Below are 20,836 nucleotides of genomic sequence, written 5' to 3' on the forward strand. Positions count from 1 at the left end.
AGGTAAGACGTTCTCATCAAAAACAACATCTCGAGATATGTAGACTCGATTGGTTGGGACATGGAGACACTTGTAGCCTTTATGGAGAGAACTATACCCTAAGAACACACACTTTTTGGAGCGAAACTCAAGTTTGCGATCATTATAAGGACGAACATGAGGCCAGCATGCACACCCAAACACCTTAAAAAAGGTATAGTCATGAGTTTCATCCAAGAGAAGCTCAATAGGAGTTTTCATATTAAGAACACGCGTAGGTAATCTGTTAATGAGAAAATATGCGGTAGCAAAAGCATCACTCCAAAAGCGAAAAGGTACAGAAGCATGAGCAAGAAGTGTGAGGCCGGTCTCAACATTATGGTGATGTTTGTGCTCAACAGCGCCATTTTGCTGATGTGTATGTGGGCATGATAAACGATGAGAGATCCCAAGCTTATTAAAGAAAGTGTTGAGGTTGCGATATTTGCCCCCCCAATCTGACTGAACATGGATAATTTTATGCTTGAGTAGACATTCAACATGCAATTGAAACTGAATGAATATATCAAACACATCAGATTTGCGCTTAAGATAAAGCCATGTGAAGCGACTATAGGCATCAACAAAACTGACATAGTAGTTGTGACCACTAACAAATGTTTGTGCTGGACCCCACACATCAGAAAACACAATTTCAAGAGGATTCTTTACTTCTCTAGTAGATGAAACAAAAGGTAGCTAATGACTTGCCTTGTTGACAAGCATCACACACTGACATCTCTTTATTGCTAGACACTAATGGCAGCTCATGGCGGTGGATTATGTGGCGAACGATTGGTGTGGCGGGGTGACCAAAGCGAGAGTGCCACTGGGAAGGCGACACACGAACACCGCTGAAGATGCACGGGGCGGATGGATCCTCCAAACGGTACAAGCCTTGGCTCAACCAGCCACTAAGCAGAACGTTCCGGGTTGCTTGGTCCTTAACAAAAAGATTAAAAGGGTGAAATTCACATAGGACATGATTATCAAGGGTGAGCTTAGGGACAGATAAAAGATTACGAGTCACCGAGGGTACCCGTAAAACATTACGAAGATGGAGCTGCCTAGAGGGATGACTAGTTAAAAGAGATGCTTGGCCAATATGAGAGATGTGCATACCTACACCATTGGTGGTGTGAACCTGATCGTGCCTGTAGTAGGGCTGGTAGGTGAAGAGTTTGTTGAGCTCGTTCGTCATGTGATCCGTGGCGCCGGTGTCCATGTACCAGGCCGAATCAACAGGGTAGGTTGGTGTGTACGTGCGGGTCCTTGCCCTTGGTGACGATGTGGGCAGACGGAGCGGCAACGATGTGGGCAGCCGGGGAGGCGGCGGGGGGACCAAAGTCTGCCATGGCAAACTGGCGCTCGTTGCCCTTGCCGTCGTTGCCGATGCCAAGGAAGCTCCTATGAAAGCGGCGCAGTGACACTTGGAGGCGACATGGCGTTCATGACCACATAGCTGGCACACCACCCTGGTGTTAGGGGCCCCACCCAGGGTCGACACAGGGGGCGGGGCTGCCTTGCCAGGTGACGGGGCAGGGGGGCGCTGGTCGCGAGAGGCCTAGAAGGCCGCCGGCTGGGTGGTGATGGTGGCGGAGGAGCGACGAGCCTCGACGCATTGCTCGGTGAAGAGGAGGCGTGAGTAGAGCTCGTGAGGAGGCATCACTGGCTTGGCGTTGTGAACGGCCTCGACGAGATTGTCGTAGTCGGCGTCGAGGCCTTTGATGACGAAGTCGGTGAACTCCTCCTCGCTAAGCGACTGACCAATAGAGGCGAGCGTGTCCGCCAGCACCATCATCTTGTTGAAGTAGGTCGTGGCGGAGGAGTCCAGCTTCTTGATGTCGGCGAGCTCGCTGCGAAGAGCCATCGAGCGGGAGGTAGAGACCTGGGCAAAGGCGTGCTCCAGGGTCGTCCAGGCGTCCATGGAGGTGGCGGCAAAGAGACAAAGGCTAGTGACCCCATCGCCGAGGGAACCCTGGATGGCAGAGAGGAACGCCTGGTCTTGCTGCACCCACATACGGTGTTTCGGGTTGATGGCCGGACCGTGGACGGTAGGGATGACCTGCGGAGGACACGGTAGCGAACCATCAACAAACCCTAGGAGAGACCAGCTGCGTAGCAGCGGTAGGACCTTGGCGCGCCAGAACAAGTAGTTGTCCGGCGTGAGTCGGATGGCGATCAAGTTGTCAAAGTGGAACGGCCCGGTGGGCGTGATGGCGCCAACAGTAGGGACAACAGGGACAGTAGACACGAGCGCGACCGATGCTGCGGGTGGCGCCGCGGGCAAGGGCGGGATCGCGGCCGCAGGCAGAGTCGCGAGCGAGGCCGCCGGTGGCACCGCGGGCGGGACCTCCCCCGAGGCCGCCGGGAGGACGGCAAGTGACGAGGAAGAGGCCGTGGGTGGCGCCGCGGGCAGGATCGCCGTCGTGGCGACGGAGGTTGCAGGCGACGACATCGGGATTGGAGCTGAGAACATGGAGCCCACAACGGTGGTGCCGAAGAACTGAGGCACCGACGGAGCCAGGGGGCGAGGTGGGAGGTTGAGGAGGGCGGCAAGCAACGTGGGGAGGGACCAAGAGCTGGCGGCGGCCGAAGCGGAAGCGGCAGCGGCAGCCCTAGGGTTTAGGGTTTTTGGCGCGGCGGCGGCAACGGCGGCGGGTGGGTGGAGGACCTAGGTTAGACTCTGATACCATGTAAAACATAGGTTTTGGGGGAACTGACTCAACCCTCTATGGGGTGGCCTATCACATATATATAATGATGACATACAAGTCCAATACCAATACGGTATGGATTACACAGTAGGGCTACAATACGAAGTCTAACACACCGACATGTCATGTGTATGGTGCTCCGGATGAGGCTCCTCCTCCGACGTGTCTTGCGTATCGTGCTCGATGTTAGGGGGTACATGGTGATGTGCCATCGTGCTCGAGGAGAGGGTTCCAACAGTGGTAGGGGCGAGCTCCGAGAAGGAAAGAGGGAGCGCATTAGAGAGCGACGACGATGGCACCACCATACGGAAGGAAGGAGAGGCAGTACAATGTAGGTCATGTTGAACTATCTGCCTGACCTACTATCAATGTGGTCTAGATCCCCTAGGACCGGGGGTTTGAGGGCGTTCCTTTTTTGGAGTCTCTAGTATAATGAGAAATGTATTCGTATAATCAGTTCCTGCTTGAGATGCTCTACTATAATGAGAAATGTATGCATATTTATTATTTTCTTATAAGAGTGGCACATATCCAAATTTCTATTCTAAGCCATCAATTTCTCCTTTCAACATCATGTAGAATTTCCCCTAAAAAACACCATGTAGAATTTTGCGAACTTTGTTTCAATTTCTTTTTGAAAAAGAGATTTTTGCTGTTGTTGTTAACAAAGAAGAGGCACACGTGTGTACATCCAACCACACATACACACCAACACGATTGTGACTTCTTAACACACGCCTACAACAAATAGAGGAGACATGGAACAAACCCACAAATCCACAAAGCTCCCGCTGATGCCCAACCCCACACGTTTAAACATGAGCAACGAACCCTAGCTAGTGGACGAAGTCACGCCCCACAACCCCAAAACCTAGCAAAAGGTGGTTCTGTTGTATTTGCTGTCCGCGTATCATTTGGAATACAAATTGTCGAGGTCGGCGGCGCGGTTCCCTTGAAAACCAAAAGGAAGAAATCCCCAGATACAGGACAGGAAACCGCATCAAGATCGACACAGCCAAATCACCAGAGAACAACGCGCCAGACAAAGCAAAATTGTGGCCTAGTCCTCCTCTTCCAATCCATGGTCAGAGATAAACGGTTTTACTGACAGCGACGCGGTTAATTAGTTTTCATCCTCCCATGATATCACATGCATGCTCTGTGCAAGAAGAACAAGTCCATTTTACCTGGTGTGTGATGACACAGATGCTGTAGTTTACCTGGTGTAATTAAGAACTAGTCTATTTTATCTGCTGTGATGACAAAGAAGTTGCAGTTTACCAGGTGTAGTCAAGCACTACTAGTAAACAGAGTGAGATCATATGTGCAGCAAGTGAAGCATGCAGCTTGCTTCCTGGCTCTGGACTACCCAACAACTCCCCCAGAAAAGTATTAGCAAAAGAAAAAATTATAGAGGCTTCCACACAGGTGATGACACACGCTGAGACGGTTGCAATCAGAGGCAGCAGGAAGGAGCTCATGTAAGTTGTAACCCACAAGGATTGCATGGATGCATGGCATGGCTCAACCGCAAAGAGGGGTGGCGGTTTCTTGCAATGGCATGAAAGCACCCCATTGCGTCCATGTTACCCCCATGTTCCTCCATCTTTATCATATCCTCCCCAACCACCCTGCTTGTGTTTTCCCTCCCTGGGCGCTTGCTTCTCCTGCAAGCTCTTCCATTGATATGCAGAGCAACCAATTTTGCGACAAGCATCAGGGTGGCGTTGCAGTCACTGGGATACGCCGGGGATATGGAGAGATGATTACATTACAAGGTCTCCAAAAGGCTTCAGGAGCAATGCGCCTGCTTGATTATTTCCTGGGACGCAAAAACATGGGAGTGTGGGTGCAGATGTTCATCTTTTGGGGGCGGGATGATTGATCGGCGCATTAGGGCTCAGGAATGATGAGCTCCGGGCCTGCTTGCTTAGCATGCATGGGGCTTGGAATCAGGGCTCGCACCTGGTGAACCCTAGGCTGGGGTTATTTTAGGTCTAGGGTATCTGAGCTGTTGGCTGTGATCTTGGACTGTGTAGAATTAACTAGTCGATTAGGGTTTAATTACTTAGACCAAGACTCATTGTGTAGTGCACTGTAGTAGAAGAACCAGCATTTTCGGCCGCGAAACATTTATTTGTAAGAATTTTTTTCGACAGATTTAAAAGTACCGCCATACCGAACCACATTTTGCAACAAAAAGAATCTCACAATTTGCCTGATTCAATATGTAAATTTGTAAAATCTGTTTAAATTTGCTAGTCTAACAAAACATGGTTAGCTCCATGTATCTGTGGAGGAATATACTCCACAAATATGACTCCAAACGAAATACATCAAAGAGAGCAAGCATATATGATGCAAGCATGCGTGTGATTAGTACTTTGCTGTCTTTATTCCTCAGCTGAATTGTCCCCATTAGCTGCCCCTTTTCCCCCTAGTGGACCTCCAGAAAGGGTAGACAAAATGGGGAAGCAATTTGCTTAGGCAGATAGTGGGGTGGTGAAAGCAATGTCATTATCTATCTATCCCTCTTAATTATTCCCCCACTGATTTTTAAAAAAGGAAGGGGACGGTCCTGTTTGCTTGGCTCATCTGGGATTTGGTGAGGGTGAAGGTCACTGTGCCCCATGCCATGGCCACAATGCACATACATACATGTATCACCACTACTAGGCAACACCCACAAACTTTTCACCATTCCAGTTACCCATGAAAACCTCCTTGATTCCTTGTGCTTGTTGATCAGAGTGCAACAGCAGTAGTACTACTATGTACTGTAAATCATAAGCAGTACACTGCTCCTGCCTGTTAAGCAGCAGAGGAAGAAACTTCAGGAGAATGCCATGCATCTAGCATGAGTGTTCCAATAATTAATCAGGATCAGGACTAATGATGCTGGACGGTGGGCCAACCCTGAAAATTAGGCAGGTGACAGCCCTAGTCCCAACATGCTTAAAATACTGGTTCCAACCTCTTTCTTTTATGTGAGGGGTGCAGGAGAGAGGACAACAGAATTAGACAGTTTCATTGAAGCTGCCTGTTCCTTCTTTTTGTTTGAAGGTGAGGCGAGGCAGCATCAATCATCCCAATGTGGAGGTACTGCTCCAATCAAGAATGCGGAGCAGGGCTTGTATCTGCAAATAATATGTGGTCTGTGCAAACAAAGGAATTATTTCATGGATTCCTCTAAAAGGTTCAGGAATTTCCAAGGAAAGTAGTTAGTACTACTAGTATTAGGTGAGGGAAAATCTATGCCAACATAAATGATAAGTTCAACTAGAGATCAGGGTATATATACAGATGTTTGAAAATCAGTTTTAGTGCAACAGTAGTATTTTTCAGGTTTGATATAGACTATCTTTTCTCGAATACTTGATATAGACTATCTAGTACGCCTTCTGTTGACCAATATAAGATATTTTGGATATTTCAATATGGACTAAGTACATAGAGACTGAAACTAGTGAACATACATACTGAAACGTGTCTATATACATCCGATTCACAAAGAAGTTAGAACATCTTATATTTGTGAACGGAGGGAGTATCACATAATGTTGGCTTCCTTGCTTTGTTCTAGATCAAAATATTCTGGGATTTTTCCAAAACAGTATACATCGCTTTAGGGTTTGTAAACTTTTCCTCACAAAAGAAGAAAAAGACCATGTAATCTTTTCTAGAAAGAATCTACCAAAGCCCAGGACTTATTTATCTAGATCCGCTTCACGTGTGGGAAGAATTCTGCTCACCGCATTTTTCAGATCCTTAATGGACGCTTTTCCGCCATTTCCCATTAGGAGAAAATGATTGATTAAAGACATCTGTCCACTGGATCTTACTCCCCTTTACAGAAAACCAACTGCATGGGTAATGGGTTGCTTCCCGCGGAGTGTCTCATCAGATGCTCACACATTTCTTACCCATCGTAATCTCTCAAATTTCTAATCAGAAAGTTCCTCTAATCCATGGAAATCAACATTTCTAGACTCCACCACCACAGGGAGTCCAAAACCCTGACCAACTGGTCACACACAAAACGTTGTATTCAAAGCCGACACACTTTAATTATCTCGTACACAATCTATAAGGTCCTGTTCAGAACGCGTTAATAATCTGGTTTCACGAGAATTTTCGAGAGCCGGCTCATTTTTCCGCCGGAACCGAAAATAGCTTCCGCGTTTCAAACGGGACCTGACCGGTCGAGAAGAAGGGGGTTCACAAGTTTGAGTTTTGTCACACATATGGTATTATGGGGACCGAAAGGTGCATGAGTGAAAGTGACCTTACCTGTAAACTAATAGCTGAACCACTGAGGTTTTTTCTGATTAATCTATGCCATTTATGCAAAATATTTAATAGCCGGAAAAGCACGTGAAGTCGACATAAATTTACACCATAACTCCCCGGTAAAAAATCATGAAAAAGAAGTGATGCAAGATTACAGTGAGACAGCGACAGGAAGCCTTGTTGAGATCTGAAGAGCAAATGAAGTATACAATCCAGAGGCAGCCTGCTCAAGTCAACATTGCTTAGGTAAGAGCATGGTTAATAGAAGCGCCGGCTACTGGCTGTATACGAGCTCCATGTCAGCAGTAGCCTTCATAAAAGAAATCTCGTGCAATAAGACTGGCTCTATACAAGCTGCTAGATAGTTAAAGTAATCAATGTTTGCATGCATGCAAAACGCTGTTCATTGGACAGAGGGACGCTGGGAACAGAAAACGGCAGCACTAGCGCTTGCTTCGGGCTGCAAGCAGGCGGAACTTTCTCGCGTCTTGTGTTGTAGCCGGGCGCTTGATGAAGCGCTCGCTACCTTCTCTCTCCTGTCTTAACTCTCCTCCAGCTCAGAATATTGCTGATGTGGAATCCCTTATAGCCTGCTTAGTAGGACTATTGTACTTGCTCTAATGGGATATGAAAATAAGAGGAGAGAAGAGGAGAGGGGAGTAGTAGCAAGCAAGCAGCATTGATGCCTCCATTACTCCCCAGTTTAATACCTCGGGAGGTTGAGGTTGGACTGGAGGAGCTCAGCTCGGCTCGCAAGGACAGCCTGTGCTGTGCGTGCGGCGTGGCCTTTTTTTTGGATTGGAGATGGAGAGAAGGGTGGCTTGAGAAGTTCAGATTAAGAGCGAGACAGACATGAGGCTTCTTTTCAGTAAAATTTTGGAAACTAAAAAAATACTGGATCAGCAAAGACGAACAATCCATTTGTTCATAATGGTCTAGAGAAAAGTTGTATTTTGCTTCAACAATGAACTAAAACGTTAGAACATCTTGTATTTGTGAACGGAGAGAGTAGTATATACCTGCAGTATCATTTGGCCGGACCGAACCGCCGAGTTTGCGCGTTTGGAGTTTGAATGTTGGAAATTTTTCTAGGTATTTGAGAGCAGGATCATTCTGGGATAGATCCCCTGAGGTTCCAAGTAGATGATGCTGCTGAATAAGTTGCATGTATCCCGTGGAAGTTTTGTCAGTACAGTTGTTCCCTTGCCCTGGTGAGTGGGTGGTGACCAGCAAACAAGGAGTAGAATGGCAACAGAAACAGGGGAGAGAAAAAAAGAAAGAAGAAATAGTTGGCCTGGCCTGGCCTGGCCAGCCACCCATGTTGTCTTGCGCCACCCCCCACCCCAGCCCCAAGGTCCCCATTGCCCTCCCCCTCACCAAAGCACAGCACATACATGGCGATGGTGTGTGTGGAGGCGTTGGAGGGGGGCTACAGCTACAGCTACAAAAGAAAAGGGGAAAAAAGAAGGAGCTGAAAAGGAAAAGGCAGAGCTCCTCTCCCTCCCCTCCCTTCCCTCCTCCCCTTTTCTCCCCTCCCAATTCATCACAGGATTCACTCCCCAGCTGGGTGTTTCTTTCTTTTCTCCCCTTCCTTCCTTCCTAGCAGCAGGCAGAGCCAGCCAGTGGTGTGGTGGTGCCCCCTTGCTCTGATCCAAGCCTTTCGCTCAAAGCCCCCGGCTTTTGCCGATTGTTTGGTCACTTCAAGAATCTCGGAATATGTTCTTGCTCCTGCCGCCGCCCCTGCTCTGATCCGCCCCTCCCTCCTTCGAGCCAAGCCAGGCCAGCCCAGGCCCCTGTCGCGCTCTCTCTCTTTCTTTCTCCGGCGGCATTTGGGTTCTCTGCAAGGAAAGGATTCTGGCGGCCTGGTTTTGGCCGTGATTGGGATCCAATTTTGGGGGCGGGTTCGCCGTGGTGTGGAGCCAGGTTCCTTACTTCCTTTCTTGGTGAGGCAGGAATTTGGGATGATTTCTCGGGTTCTTGAAGGCGGGGAGACTCTCTGACGACCCGGCCCGGCGCCGTTTCTGGGGGAAATTCTGCGCGGTTTCTGCGGAATTTGCGTCGATTCGGGGCCGTTGAGCTCGGTTCTTGATCCGCGGGCTCCATGGGTCTCTGTCATGGAAAGCCCTCGCGAATCCCGGAGCCCAAGGCGGAGGAGGAGCCGCGCGTGGCCTCCTCCGGCGCCCGCGATGCCGCCGGTGGGGTGGCCGCCTCGCCGGCGCAGGCGGCCGCGGCGAAGCCGGGCACGCCGAAGCAGCCCAAGTTCCCCTTCTACCTGCCGAGCCCGCTCCCGGCGTCCAGCTACAAGGGCTCGCCGGCCAACTCGAGCGTGGCGTCCACGCCGGCGCGCGGCGGGTTCAAGCGGCCCTTCCCGCCGCCGTCGCCGGCCAAGCACATCCGCGCGCTCCTGGCGCGGCGGCACGGCTCCGTAAAGCCCAACGAGGCGTCCATCCCCGAGGGCGGCGAGCCGGAGCTGGGCCTCGACAAGAGCTTCGGCTTCTCCAAGCACTTCTTCGCCAAGTACGAGCTCGGCGAGGAGGTCGGCCGCGGCCACTTCGGCTACACCTGCGCCGCCAAGGCCAAGAAGGGCGAGCACAAGGGCCAGGACGTCGCCGTCAAGGTCATCCCCAAGGCCAAGGTCCGATACTCACTCTCTAACGCCATCCCCACCTCCTCCCCTCGCCATTGCCATGTCCTCGTTCTCGAGCTGCTTGCAGAAATGTCTCTGCGATTCAGTCTCTTGCCGTCTATATTCAGCTGCATGCCCTGCATTTTACCACTTCTTTTTCTACGCGTGATTCGGTATCAGCATGTCCGTCTGAATGATGCTGTCTCTGCTCATTTTGTCGTCAAGATCCGTCTTTTGCCACCACGTTAGATTCAATCTCGACTTCTCCAGGTGTTTGACCAAGACTTGCATTTCGTCGATTAAGCATTTTTTTTCTGCCTGAGATTTTGGAAAATCGGATCCGTCGAGCTCGTCTTGCATCTGTGCTAGTCCTATCAACTACGTATTCGTTAGAGGGTCGCTTGGTTCAACCATGGCTTGGCGAAAAGCAACCCATATCTCCCGGGGCGCTCGTGACTGTTGGTGGGAGGGAGAACGACCTCGCCCTTGCCGGTAGGGCAAAGCTCGCCGCCTCGCGGCATGCATTCATGGCGATGGAGCCTGGTGGAGCTCATCTATCCAGACGTGGACAAGCCCCTGTGCATTCATTGGCTTAACATCATGGTCATGGTGGATTGGTGGTGGCGAGTGGAGATGGTCACCGAGCTCCACATGTCAATGTCTTCTACTCTTCCTATCTTCTTTCCTCCCTCACCTTCCGTGGCATGCTCATGGCAGCCTCTCGGCTAGATCTGCAGGCCAAAAGTGACACTTCAATTCTGTTTAAAGAGCCTTGCTCATTATGCGCCTCCCTGCAATTGTATGAGGTGCCATTTAATTTGGCCCCTGTAGAGCCTCAGCCTGCCCAGTGCTTTTATGAGCAGAGCTGGCAATCTTCCTGTTGTACATGCATGGCCGGCCACAGCTACTCACATTCCATGTGCATGTGCTTGCGCTCTACCAATCGTAGCAATGCTTTTTTTTTTCTTTTCTTTTCTTGATCAATCCTTTCTAGAGAAGATGAGCTCACTGGCGTTGTTAGGAAACAAGCGAAGTTGTTTGATTACTGTTTTTTTAACTTCAGGATTTCAACTGCCGTTTGGGCATGGTTTGTTTCATTGTAAATGGGTTGCGGTTGCGCTGATGCCAGCAAGAGGCATTTTATTCCTTGGTGCCTATAATTGATCACTTATTGCACGTCTAGTGCACTGCTGGACAATATTGGGCTAAACAGTAGCTGGTTGTTGGATAGGCCACAAAGACAAAGGTGTCATAATTTGTGTTTCGAGATCTACGTACGTTGCCCGCCTAAGTGTAAGTAGGACGAAGGAGCTATTTTTGGTTGACTTTGTGCTTGTCACTGTTTTAGTTGCACGATCTTACCAGTAATATACTATGTTCATCGTACCGACTTTGTTTGTTATGACCCTGTTTGCTTGTTTCAGTCATTTATTTGTTAGTTGTTATTCCAAAACCATACAGATTGATATTGAAATTCAAGCTGTTTTCTAGTCTCACCAAGTGACGTGTGTTAGCTGTTTAGAGTACACATTATATTTAAGTTAAAGCTGTTTTCTAGTCTCACCAAATGATGTGTGTGGGCAGATGACAACAGCCATAGCAATTGAAGATGTCAGAAGAGAAGTGAGGATATTGAGCTCTCTGACAGGCCACAGCAACCTAGTGCAGTTCTATGATGCTTTTGAAGATGAAGACAACGTGTATATAGTTATGGAGTAAGTGTGCATTTCTTTCATAGAGTAGGTCCTTTTCAGTTCTGTCTTCGTATGTTGTTGCAGTGCATGAGATTCTTGTTCTTCTCTATGTTAGAAGGTTTAAATTATAATTAGTCAAATTATGATCAATTCCTATCAAAATTGACCATGCATATCAAATGGCGCTTACTGTAACTTCTATCACTTATCATGTTTGTTTCTTTTCAGATTGTGTAAAGGAGGCGAACTACTTGATAAGATATTGGCGAGGTACAATCCTACCAGCGTTCGCAAATTGGAACAATTCTTATGATTATATCTGCTGGGGTTCTAACTATATCCAATCTATTGTTTTGCAGAGGTGGAAAGTATTCTGAAGAGGATGCAAAGGTTGTTATGCTGCAAATTTTGAGTGTAGTATCATTTTGCCATCTTCAAGGTGTTGTTCATCGGGATCTGAAACCAGAGGTTAGTTTTTTTTCACACAGTTAGCAGCTAATATTAATTCATCGTGCTGTCTTTTAGTTACTATTATCAACCTGGGAGTTTCTTAGTGCCATACCATATTTTCTTCGATTGTTGGTTCTTTATATTTATCCAAAGCACTTCTGTTCAGTCAGCAGATGCAATACAAAGATTTTGCAACTAAATACATTTGTGTTTCTTTATCCCAGAATTTTCTATTCTCATCGAAGGAGGAAAACTCACCCTTGAAGGTCATAGACTTTGGCTTGTCTGACTTTGTAAAGCCAGGTTAGTCTAACATGGTCCATTCAGATTTTTGTTTAACATTTTGTTTTATTACATTTAAATGTGACTGTATTGTGACACCACACAATTGTTACATCTTCAGATGAAAGACTCAACGACATTGTTGGAAGTGCATATTATGTTGCTCCCGAGGTGCTTCATCGATCTTATGGCACGGAGGGAGATATGTGGAGCATTGGAGTAATTGCCTACATTTTGCTTTGTGGGAGTCGACCTTTCTGGGCACGCACAGAATCAGGAATATTCCGAGCTGTCCTTAAGGCGGAACCAAGTTTTGACGAGGCCCCATGGCCTACTCTCTCTGCTGAAGCCAAAGACTTTGTAAAAAGGTTGCTTAATAAGGATTATCGCAAGAGGATGACTGCCTCACAAGCTCTCAGTAAGAACTATATTTGTTTGGCAGTGCCGTACAGTAATGTCCTCCTCAGGAAGACTATATCCTCCTGCAGAATGATGCTTAACTGTTTACTTGTGCACTGGTACCTGCAGGTCACCCATGGATCCGTGATGCACAACAAGTCAAAATTCCTTTAGATATGATAATCTACAAGCTTATCCGAGCTTATATCAGTTCATCTTCATTGCGGAAGTCTGCTTTGAGGGTATACACTATGCACTTAATCAGACTTACCAAAAAAAACCTATTGCAATTTGGTCTTCATTATGCAATCCACAGTTTATTTTATTTACCAGCAAGTGTTAATTTGTTTTTGATTTTTTATTGCATTGGGTACTTGAGATATCCATATTCTTGTTGAAATTGCTACATGTTGAATGTTCCTTTCGCTGTTATATAGGACAAGTTTGCACAGTTATGTAGGTTCATAGCACTACGTCCTGAATTTAATTGCATTACCAATGAGCCATTTCTTATGCATGTCCATACATTTTGCAGGCCCTAGCTAAGACATTGACAGCAAATCAACTCTTTTATCTAAAAGAGCAGTTTGAATTGTTGGGTCCAAACAAGAGTGGTTTTATCTCGTTGCAAAATTTGAAATCGGTTAGTAATCCTATATTCGTCATTTAGTCTAGTTTACAGCATGCAATTGCTGAAAAAGGCAAATGCAACTTGCAGGCTCTGGTGAAGAATTCGACGGATGCAATGAAGGATTCCAGGGTTATTGACTTTGTTAACACGGTAAGTCTTCTTCATAGTATCTTCAGTTGTATGATATACTGGACTGAGACGCCGACTTACCTGCCAAAATTATGGTGTATACCAGGTATGCACCCTTCAGTACAGAAAATTGGATTTCGAAGAGTTTGCGGCTTCCGCCATCAGCGTATATCAGATGGAAGCTCTGGAGACCTGGGAACAGCACGCTCGGCGCGCGTATGAGCTGTTTGACAAGGAGGGCAACCGGCCTATCGTGATCGAAGAACTTGCGTCGGTATGAGTCTGAACTGTAGTCTGAAGAGTTAATTTATGCATGATCACTTGACATTTTCACTGATCACTGTCGCGTCTTTGGTCCATCAGGAACTCGGCCTCGGCCCGTCGGTGCCCCTCCACGTCGTCCTCCAGGACTGGATCAGGCACGCCGACGGGAAGCTCAGCTTCCTCGGGTTCATAAAGCTCTTGCACGGAGTTTCTTCCCGGTCGATCCCGAAAGCCTGAGACGGAAAACAAGCATTATTATTGTTGCATCAAACCTAGGAGATGACTGATGGCTAAGCCAGTGCCAATCTCTCGCTGGTGTCTGTGTGCGTGGACGACGACTGTTTGAGGTGGCTGGAGCAGGACGATGGCTTGCGACCACGACCGTAACGGAAGGGAAGCCGACAGTCTTTGTGTAAGAGGTAAGAAGATAAAAAGAAGGTTGTTGCTTAATGCTTATGACTACTACAGTAGTAGCTATTAGTGCTTGCTTGTACCCCCTCCCTCCCCCCGTGCCACGTGGATTGATGATGGTGTTGTATTAAGCTGCTGTGTAGACGGATGTACAGATGAGGATAGGAAGAAAAGAATATGAATTGAAAGGGCTTAGCTGCTGTTGTTGTTATGGCTTGGAGACTGCTGGTTGTCGTCAGTGTCCTTCTATTTTGCTGTCTCAAATAAGGTGTTTGTAGTGGAGATCTCTTGTGTTGTGCCAAGAGAAGCCCTGGTTATGGAGTTTTTTATTTTTATTTTTATTTTTATTTTGGGGGATTAGTGGTTAGGATCTTGATTGTGGATGTGTCTCTTATTATGCAAGTAGTGGTTCTTGTGTGTATGTGATGCAAGTAATGGCCCTTACCCTTGTGCCTATGACCAACCGACGAATGCATGCATGATTCAGTTTAGCGGTAGTTTGCTCGTGTGTTTCTCATGTTTTCAGAAGGCTCCTTGCAGAACAAGCAGTAAATTACTACTGTGGTATGAACAGAAAGGTTATAAAAAGAATAAGGGGAAAGGGAAGGGGTTGCCTCAAAAGGCACGCAAGAGGCGTCAAATGTTGCAACCGGGCAGTATAAAATTGCAAGGATCCAGTGGTCATACGTGTTCGTACACGAACACGTCACCGTGTATCTCCAACACCGAGGGTGATGCACCGCAGCTCACGTCGAAGGAGGCCTGTCCGGAAGCGTGGTACATAAGCAAACCGGCGGGCGCTTTTGAGCACCCGAAACCCCACGCGCCCGGAAGGGACCCCGTCTGGATGCGCGGCGGCTATGGGCTGCCCTAGGTCGGTTCGCCTGCCCCTAGAGCCTCGAGGATCGCTGCCCTTCAACACGAAGAACGAACGAAGAAGAACGAGAGAGAAAGAAAGGGAGGGATGTAAAACTAGGGTAAAAAGTAGATGAGTTTTGCGATTGTGTGTTGTTATTCAATTGGCCGTCACCCCTTAAGTATATAAGAGGCGGCTGGACTTCCAGCGCAAGGAAAAGGCTTCAATTCACGTCCAAAACCTAGTCCAATTCGGATTTGTTTGGTCCGAACTTTCCAAAATAGTTCGGTAAAATCTGGCTGCATCTTGCGGGCCATGTTTCGGGGAGTAAATGACCTCGGATGGAAACGAGCCCAAAAGCAATCTTAGACCGTTTCGACGAGACGAACAACTTTCATGTTGAATGTTTTTTCATTTGAGGTTGTCTTGGGGGCTTAATCCGCCAAACTGTACTCTGAATATAAGATCTTAGTACTTTGAGCATAGTTTCGGCCTTCAAGATGAAATCGGACGGCGATGGCCCAAACTTCAAAGACGTTCATACCAACAATGCGGAACTCTTTTATGTAGATCTTCTCCATTTGTGGCCATTTTAAATAAGTTCTTGGCCGTGTCAAAATCTGGTGTCAACACATGCCCCCCTGTTTTTCGGCAAACTTGTATGCCGAAAAATAACTTGCACGACGCTTTTTCTAAGGACGGTGTCAACACTCCATCGACCATTTATTTTTCTCAAGATGATAATTATGTATCGGCTATGTTTATGCTTAGGGCAATAATTTTATATCAGCCATTGATTTTAACTTCTAGTTCACATCATACCTTGTAACCGATTACCAACAATCGGCTTTAAAGAGATGGGAATGAAGCCGTTCCTTGTAGCACTAAGGAAATCAAACTCCGAGAGGTCACGCCCTGTTAAGCAAGTAACATTGGGATGATTCCAATCCACCGATGCATCGGCCAAAGCAACACAAGCCGAATTATCCGCGTGAATGATTTCTACCTCATCATCGATCCATTGTATTGAAAATTGATGCATGGTAGATGGCACACATTGGTTAGCATGAACCCAATCGCGACCTAATATAACATTATAGTTACCTTGCACCTCAGCGATGAAGAATGTGGTGGCCAAAGTTTAGCTTCCCACGGCGAGTTCCATGCACATCACACCTTTGGCCTTTGTCTTTTCTCTGTCCCCAGCGGAGTCGTCAAAAAGTGTGTTCCAAGCAAAGGATTACTGTTAGCTGATGAGGCACCAAATTGATACAGAAATTCCAAGCAAAGTACAAAATATATAGTACAAGACCATTCTGGCCTATGAGTACAACAAGTGATTTCTAGAGGTTGCTGGCGGAAGCGGTTTGTGGATCATCGGTGTCTATGAGACTCCATTTCCCAATAGGAACAGCTGACCAGGTTAACTCCTATCTTCACGAGGCTGCTATCACCGTTGCTTAGGTTCCGTGGCTGTCATCGCGTCACTCCTCTCCAAGCAAGAAATCTGGCCAAGACAATAGCCAGGGACAAGCCAGTGAGTACTTTGAATGTACTCGCAAACATTATGAACACGGGTATAATATAAATGATAATCGTGCGCTGAAATATTCTATGATAACATCGCCAGTCATAAAAATCTCTGATGCATGTAAGCAGGTTATTTATGAAAATGCAATAATGTATTAATAATTAAAAGGCACCGATCGGGTGTCTGAAGCGACGCCACAAAAGGTCAGTAAATAAAGAGCAATACCTCAGTCGGGCGTCTGAGCGACACCACATAAAGGGCTTATAAAAGAAATGCCACAGTCGGGCGTCTCTGCGACACCACATAAAGGGCTTATAAAAGAAATGTCACAGTCGGGCGTCTCTGCGACACCACATAAAGGGCTTATAAAAAAATGCCACAGTCGGGCGTCTCAGCGACACCACATAAAGGGCTTTAAAAGAATCACAGTGAATATCCAGGAGGTAGAACCTTCCCAGGGATATTTGATAATACCAATAATATCACGGGTCAGTCCACAACAAATAATAATACTCATAATTATCGTATGTCACAAGTCGTAATACCAGTTCTGGTTTAACAGTTTCACCTCCGAAGACCGACACTAAGACCGACACTTGACCCATCCCAGACTTTAGTCCTTAACCATGGACACGGCTATTCGAATAGGTTTAATCTCTGCAGAGGGTGTACTCTTTACCCATGAGTAACGGATTCCTTTAGTCCATCGGGACTAATTCCGTCTACGGCCTTTTTGTTGAAAACACACCTAACTTGCACACACTAGCTTAACTCACACGTGTCTGGAATCACCCACGACATCTGTCAAGCAAACTCTAAGTGGGGAGGCTACAACCTCGCGTAGCATGGGATCAAATTTATATTGCGCGCTCTAAGGGGTGGCCTCCCCTCTCGGTCTCAACCGGAAACACCCATGCCCCCGGACCAGGTGGCCTACCTACCAGCTACAACCGGTATCTTCCACCATGGCCTCTCTGTATGGTGTGTGCTAGAAAGAGGTTGACAACTTACTGAACCGTACTCTACTTGTTGTAGGGACAAGTGGTAGTATGAAACAAGTATGGGGGTTACTGGAACAAGACTCGATCTACGGCCGACTCAGGAGGTTTATAAATTCCCTGCATGACATGTATAACAAATATATATCAACCAACATAATCAACACTCATTATACCTTACTATGTCATACCGGACACAACCGTCCCGACGGAGACCGGCGACAAGCTCACGCCTACCCAAGGCAGAGGCTTTCCCGGATTCCTTCCGGCATGCATACAAGGCACATGAGGATGATTACCATCACAAGTGTGTTCATTTCGAACAGCATGGAAATCACTAATATGCATCCATGCAAATGACCATATCGCATGAAATAACAAGTTCCCGAAATGAGGTGGTGTTATAAACGTGTCGACGAACACACCAAAAATATTATGCCGGGGTTCAGAATGCTTGCCTTCAAGTTGTGTAGAGGCAGGGTGCATCCTAAAAACTTTTGAAAGTTTCCTTCTCTCTCTCCAAGATCCTATTTTAAATAAATTTGAATTAACTCACATTTTCAAAACAGTACAAAAAAAGTTGTCTGAATTTTTTTCAAATAAATCTTAAAATAAACTAGACTAAATTTGAGAGAGGTAGGAAAAAGAATCAACTCATTTGGAGCTTCATTTTAAAAGATATAGCCAGTCAAAATTTAGTCAAATTCTGATTTTAAATAAAACAGAAAAAGAAAAGAAAAACCTTTCGAACCGGTACACGTCGAAGACGTACTTTGTAGATACGTTACCACTTAACCCACGTGGACTGGAGCGGGGTCACTGATAGTGGGTCCAAGGGCCCGCTAGTCAGGTTTGACCGGTTTCCCCCGCCTCCTTCCTCCTCTGGCCGGACAGAGGCGGGGGCTCCGGCGACCAACGCCGGCGAGCGGCGGCTCCTTGCGGCCTCTGGAGGGCGGGGATGGATCCGCCAGACTGGGGCGGTCCTCCCGGTGGTCGAGCGAGTGACGGGGATGGAGGGAGTCGTCGGCGACGAGCCTTGCGGCGGATGGCGGCCTCGGTTGGATTTGGGGGCCGGGGCTATGGTGGTTCCCGACCAAAATTGAGCGTGGGGGTGCACTCACGAGAGGGAGGGAGAGCTCCTGGTGAAGAGAGTGGAGAGGAGGAGGCCCTGGTGGTGCCGGAGTGGCCGGGGCAGTGGTGGCGGCAGGAGTTGCCGGAGAGGAAGAAGACGGCTCCCCTGGTCTTCCTACTGCTATGGGTGGGTCGGTCAGGGAGTGAGAGAGGCCTGGACGAGCTCGGGTGCTTCTTATATAGCGTGGCCATGGCGGTTCCGCGGCCGAGGATAAGGTCGCCGGCGAACCGACGTTCTGTAGCTTGCAGGGCGACGTGGAGGCGACGAGAGCTAGCCGACGAGCAAGGGGATAAGCTTGCGTAGCTCCCAGGGGCAGGTGGCGAGCCGGGGTGGCTCGGGCGGCGCCGACCGTGGCAGAGGCGTACTGCGGACGCCGGCGTGCCGCCAAGAGTGCCCTGACGGCGACGCAATAGGGTGCCAGGGGTGGTCGGGGTGGCGTGGCAGTGCAGGAGGATACGTGGCGTGCTGGCTGCGGTTGGCCAAGGGCCAGAACGGGTGCGAGGCGAGACGGGGCGGCTCGGGCGCACATGCGTGCCAAACGCACGCTCTGGGCACGCCCAGAGCACGCCCACCAGCTGCTCGGCGAAATGCCCGTGCATGCTAGAGGTCGCGGGTGAGGTTGGCAAGAAACAAGGCTAGGCTAGGGTTAGTCAGAAGGTAAATGGACATGGTGGTTAGGTCAGGTGGCCAAGTTCATAATGCAAACAAAAACTCATGCCAATCCTGTCCATGCACTCCAAGTGTTTGATAAAATGCCACATGCACCTAGGCTTTTCTTGGAGTGGCCAAATTCTCCAGATCAGTGTCTCTTTGGATGGACAAGAGGGTGGTGAGGTTAGTTTGTACAAAGCAAAAACTTGTTAGTGCACGTTGTGCAAAACTTCAGTTTTTGACAGAAAGAAGAGGGCATGAATGCAAGCACTTAGAATCATCCAATGGGTCCACTCTCCTGGACTTAAGGGTTTGGCAAAGTGCACTACAAGCAGGAGAAAGCTCAAGGGTAAAGGAGCAAGTTAGAAGATGGTTGCAGTACAAATCACCAAGTTGCACCAGAATGAAGATGAGGATGATTCATTCAAATTTTTCAAAGAACATCACTGGATTTTTGCATAAAGTTGAATCATAAGCTACTACCAGCATCCCATAATTTTGGTGGAGGCTAGAAAGAAGTATTTAAATGAGTTGCAGTGCAAAATTGCCCACTGGACCAGAGAAGAAAATTGGGCGCAGAGCTCAAAATATTTCATGAATAAAAGTTATTTTTGCAGAAAAGTGATTTAAAAAACATCACCTGACATCTCCAAATTTTGGTTGGGATTTTAAGTGAATTTATCAAATGGTTGTAGTTCAAATATGGCCATATAACCTTGGAAAAACCATTTTTCAAGAAAATAAAGATCAAGCAAATTAATTATGTAATTAGTTCTACTAATAAAAGAAAAGTTTTTCTTGAGAGGTTAAACAAGTCCAATAACATATTTGAAAAGTTCTCTTTTTGGGGAAAACTCCATAATAACAAGAGAGAAAAATGGTCCAAAAATAATAATAAAAAAGGGGGCCCAAAAAATAAAAATTTAATTTCCTGGCAAAATTTTAATTAATAAAACAAGGTTAAAATTTTGGGGTGTTACACCTCATCTAGACGCGCGATGGCTATGGGCTGCCCTAGGTTGGTTCGCCCACCCCTAGAGCCTCGAGGATCGCTGCCCTTCAACACGAAGAACGAACGAAGAACGAGAGAGAAAGAACAAGGGAGAGATGTAAAACTAGGGTAAAAAGTAGATGGGTTTTGCGATTGTGTGTTATTGTTCAATCGGCCGTCACCCCTTAAATATATAAGAGGCGGATGGACTTCCCGTGCAAGGAAAGATTTACAATTCACGTTCAAAACCCTAGATGGGTCCAACTCAGAATCCAAACTTTCCAAAACTGTTCGGTTTACAACCTGGCTGCATCTTGCGGGTCATGTTTGAGACAGTAAACAATGTCAGATGGAAACGTGCCCAAAAGCAATCTTGACCGTTTCGACAAGACGAACAACTTTCATGTTGAACGTTTTTTGACCAGAGGCCATCTTGAGGGGGTTTTCGGCCGTTTCTTGAAGTCTGCGGCAGAAAAATGCAAAATCCGGACAAACATCCCTGGAGTGTCCGGCTAACCTCGGAGAAATCCAAAACCCGGATGATCATTACCGAAGTGTTCGACCATCGTGATGCAGCCGCGCATTCTCGTCTCTAACTTTTGCATATGAACTCCAATTGAGATGTTTTTATATCAAAATCAATCGTTTCGATGAGACGCACAACTTTCATGTTGAAACTTTTTCCATTCGAGGCCATTTTAAATGGGTTTCAAGCCATTATTTAATCTGGTGTCAACATGAGCATCTCTGAACTTGTCATAACTTT

The 20,836-nt window shown here is 47.3% G+C and overlaps 1 protein-coding gene across 1 annotated transcript; it reads left to right on the top strand.

The window, feature by feature from the left end:
* The first annotated feature begins 8,528 nt into the window (after nucleotides 1–8,528).
* LOC123044022 (calcium/calmodulin-dependent serine/threonine-protein kinase 1) lies at nucleotides 8,529–14,332 on the top strand. The gene is made up of 11 exons (XM_044466638.1): nucleotides 8,529–9,660; nucleotides 11,236–11,366; nucleotides 11,574–11,615; nucleotides 11,705–11,813; nucleotides 12,020–12,098; nucleotides 12,199–12,495; nucleotides 12,606–12,718; nucleotides 13,012–13,119; nucleotides 13,195–13,257; nucleotides 13,343–13,510; nucleotides 13,600–14,332. Exons 1-11 carry the CDS (start codon nucleotides 9,127–9,129, stop codon nucleotides 13,735–13,737), a joined length of 1,782 nt encoding a protein of 593 aa, XP_044322573.1. The 5' UTR covers nucleotides 8,529–9,126; the 3' UTR covers nucleotides 13,738–14,332.
* The last annotated feature ends 6,504 nt before the right edge of the window (nucleotides 14,333–20,836 follow it).

Source organism: Triticum aestivum, chromosome 2B, assembly GCF_018294505.1.
Source record: "Triticum aestivum cultivar Chinese Spring chromosome 2B, IWGSC CS RefSeq v2.1, whole genome shotgun sequence".
Taxonomy (NCBI): Eukaryota; Viridiplantae; Streptophyta; class Magnoliopsida; order Poales; family Poaceae; genus Triticum; species Triticum aestivum.

Coding starts and splice junctions, on each gene's coding strand:
- LOC123044022 (XM_044466638.1), top strand. CDS start 9,127: ATGGGTCTCTGTCATGGAAAGCCCTCGCGAATCCCGGAGCCCAAGGCG. Junction 12,496..12,605: donor GACTGCCTCACAAGCTCTCA/GTAAGAACTATA, acceptor TGGTACCTGCAG/GTCACCCATGGATCCGTGAT. Junction 13,120..13,194: donor CGTTGCAAAATTTGAAATCG/GTTAGTAATCCT, acceptor TGCAACTTGCAG/GCTCTGGTGAAGAATTCGAC.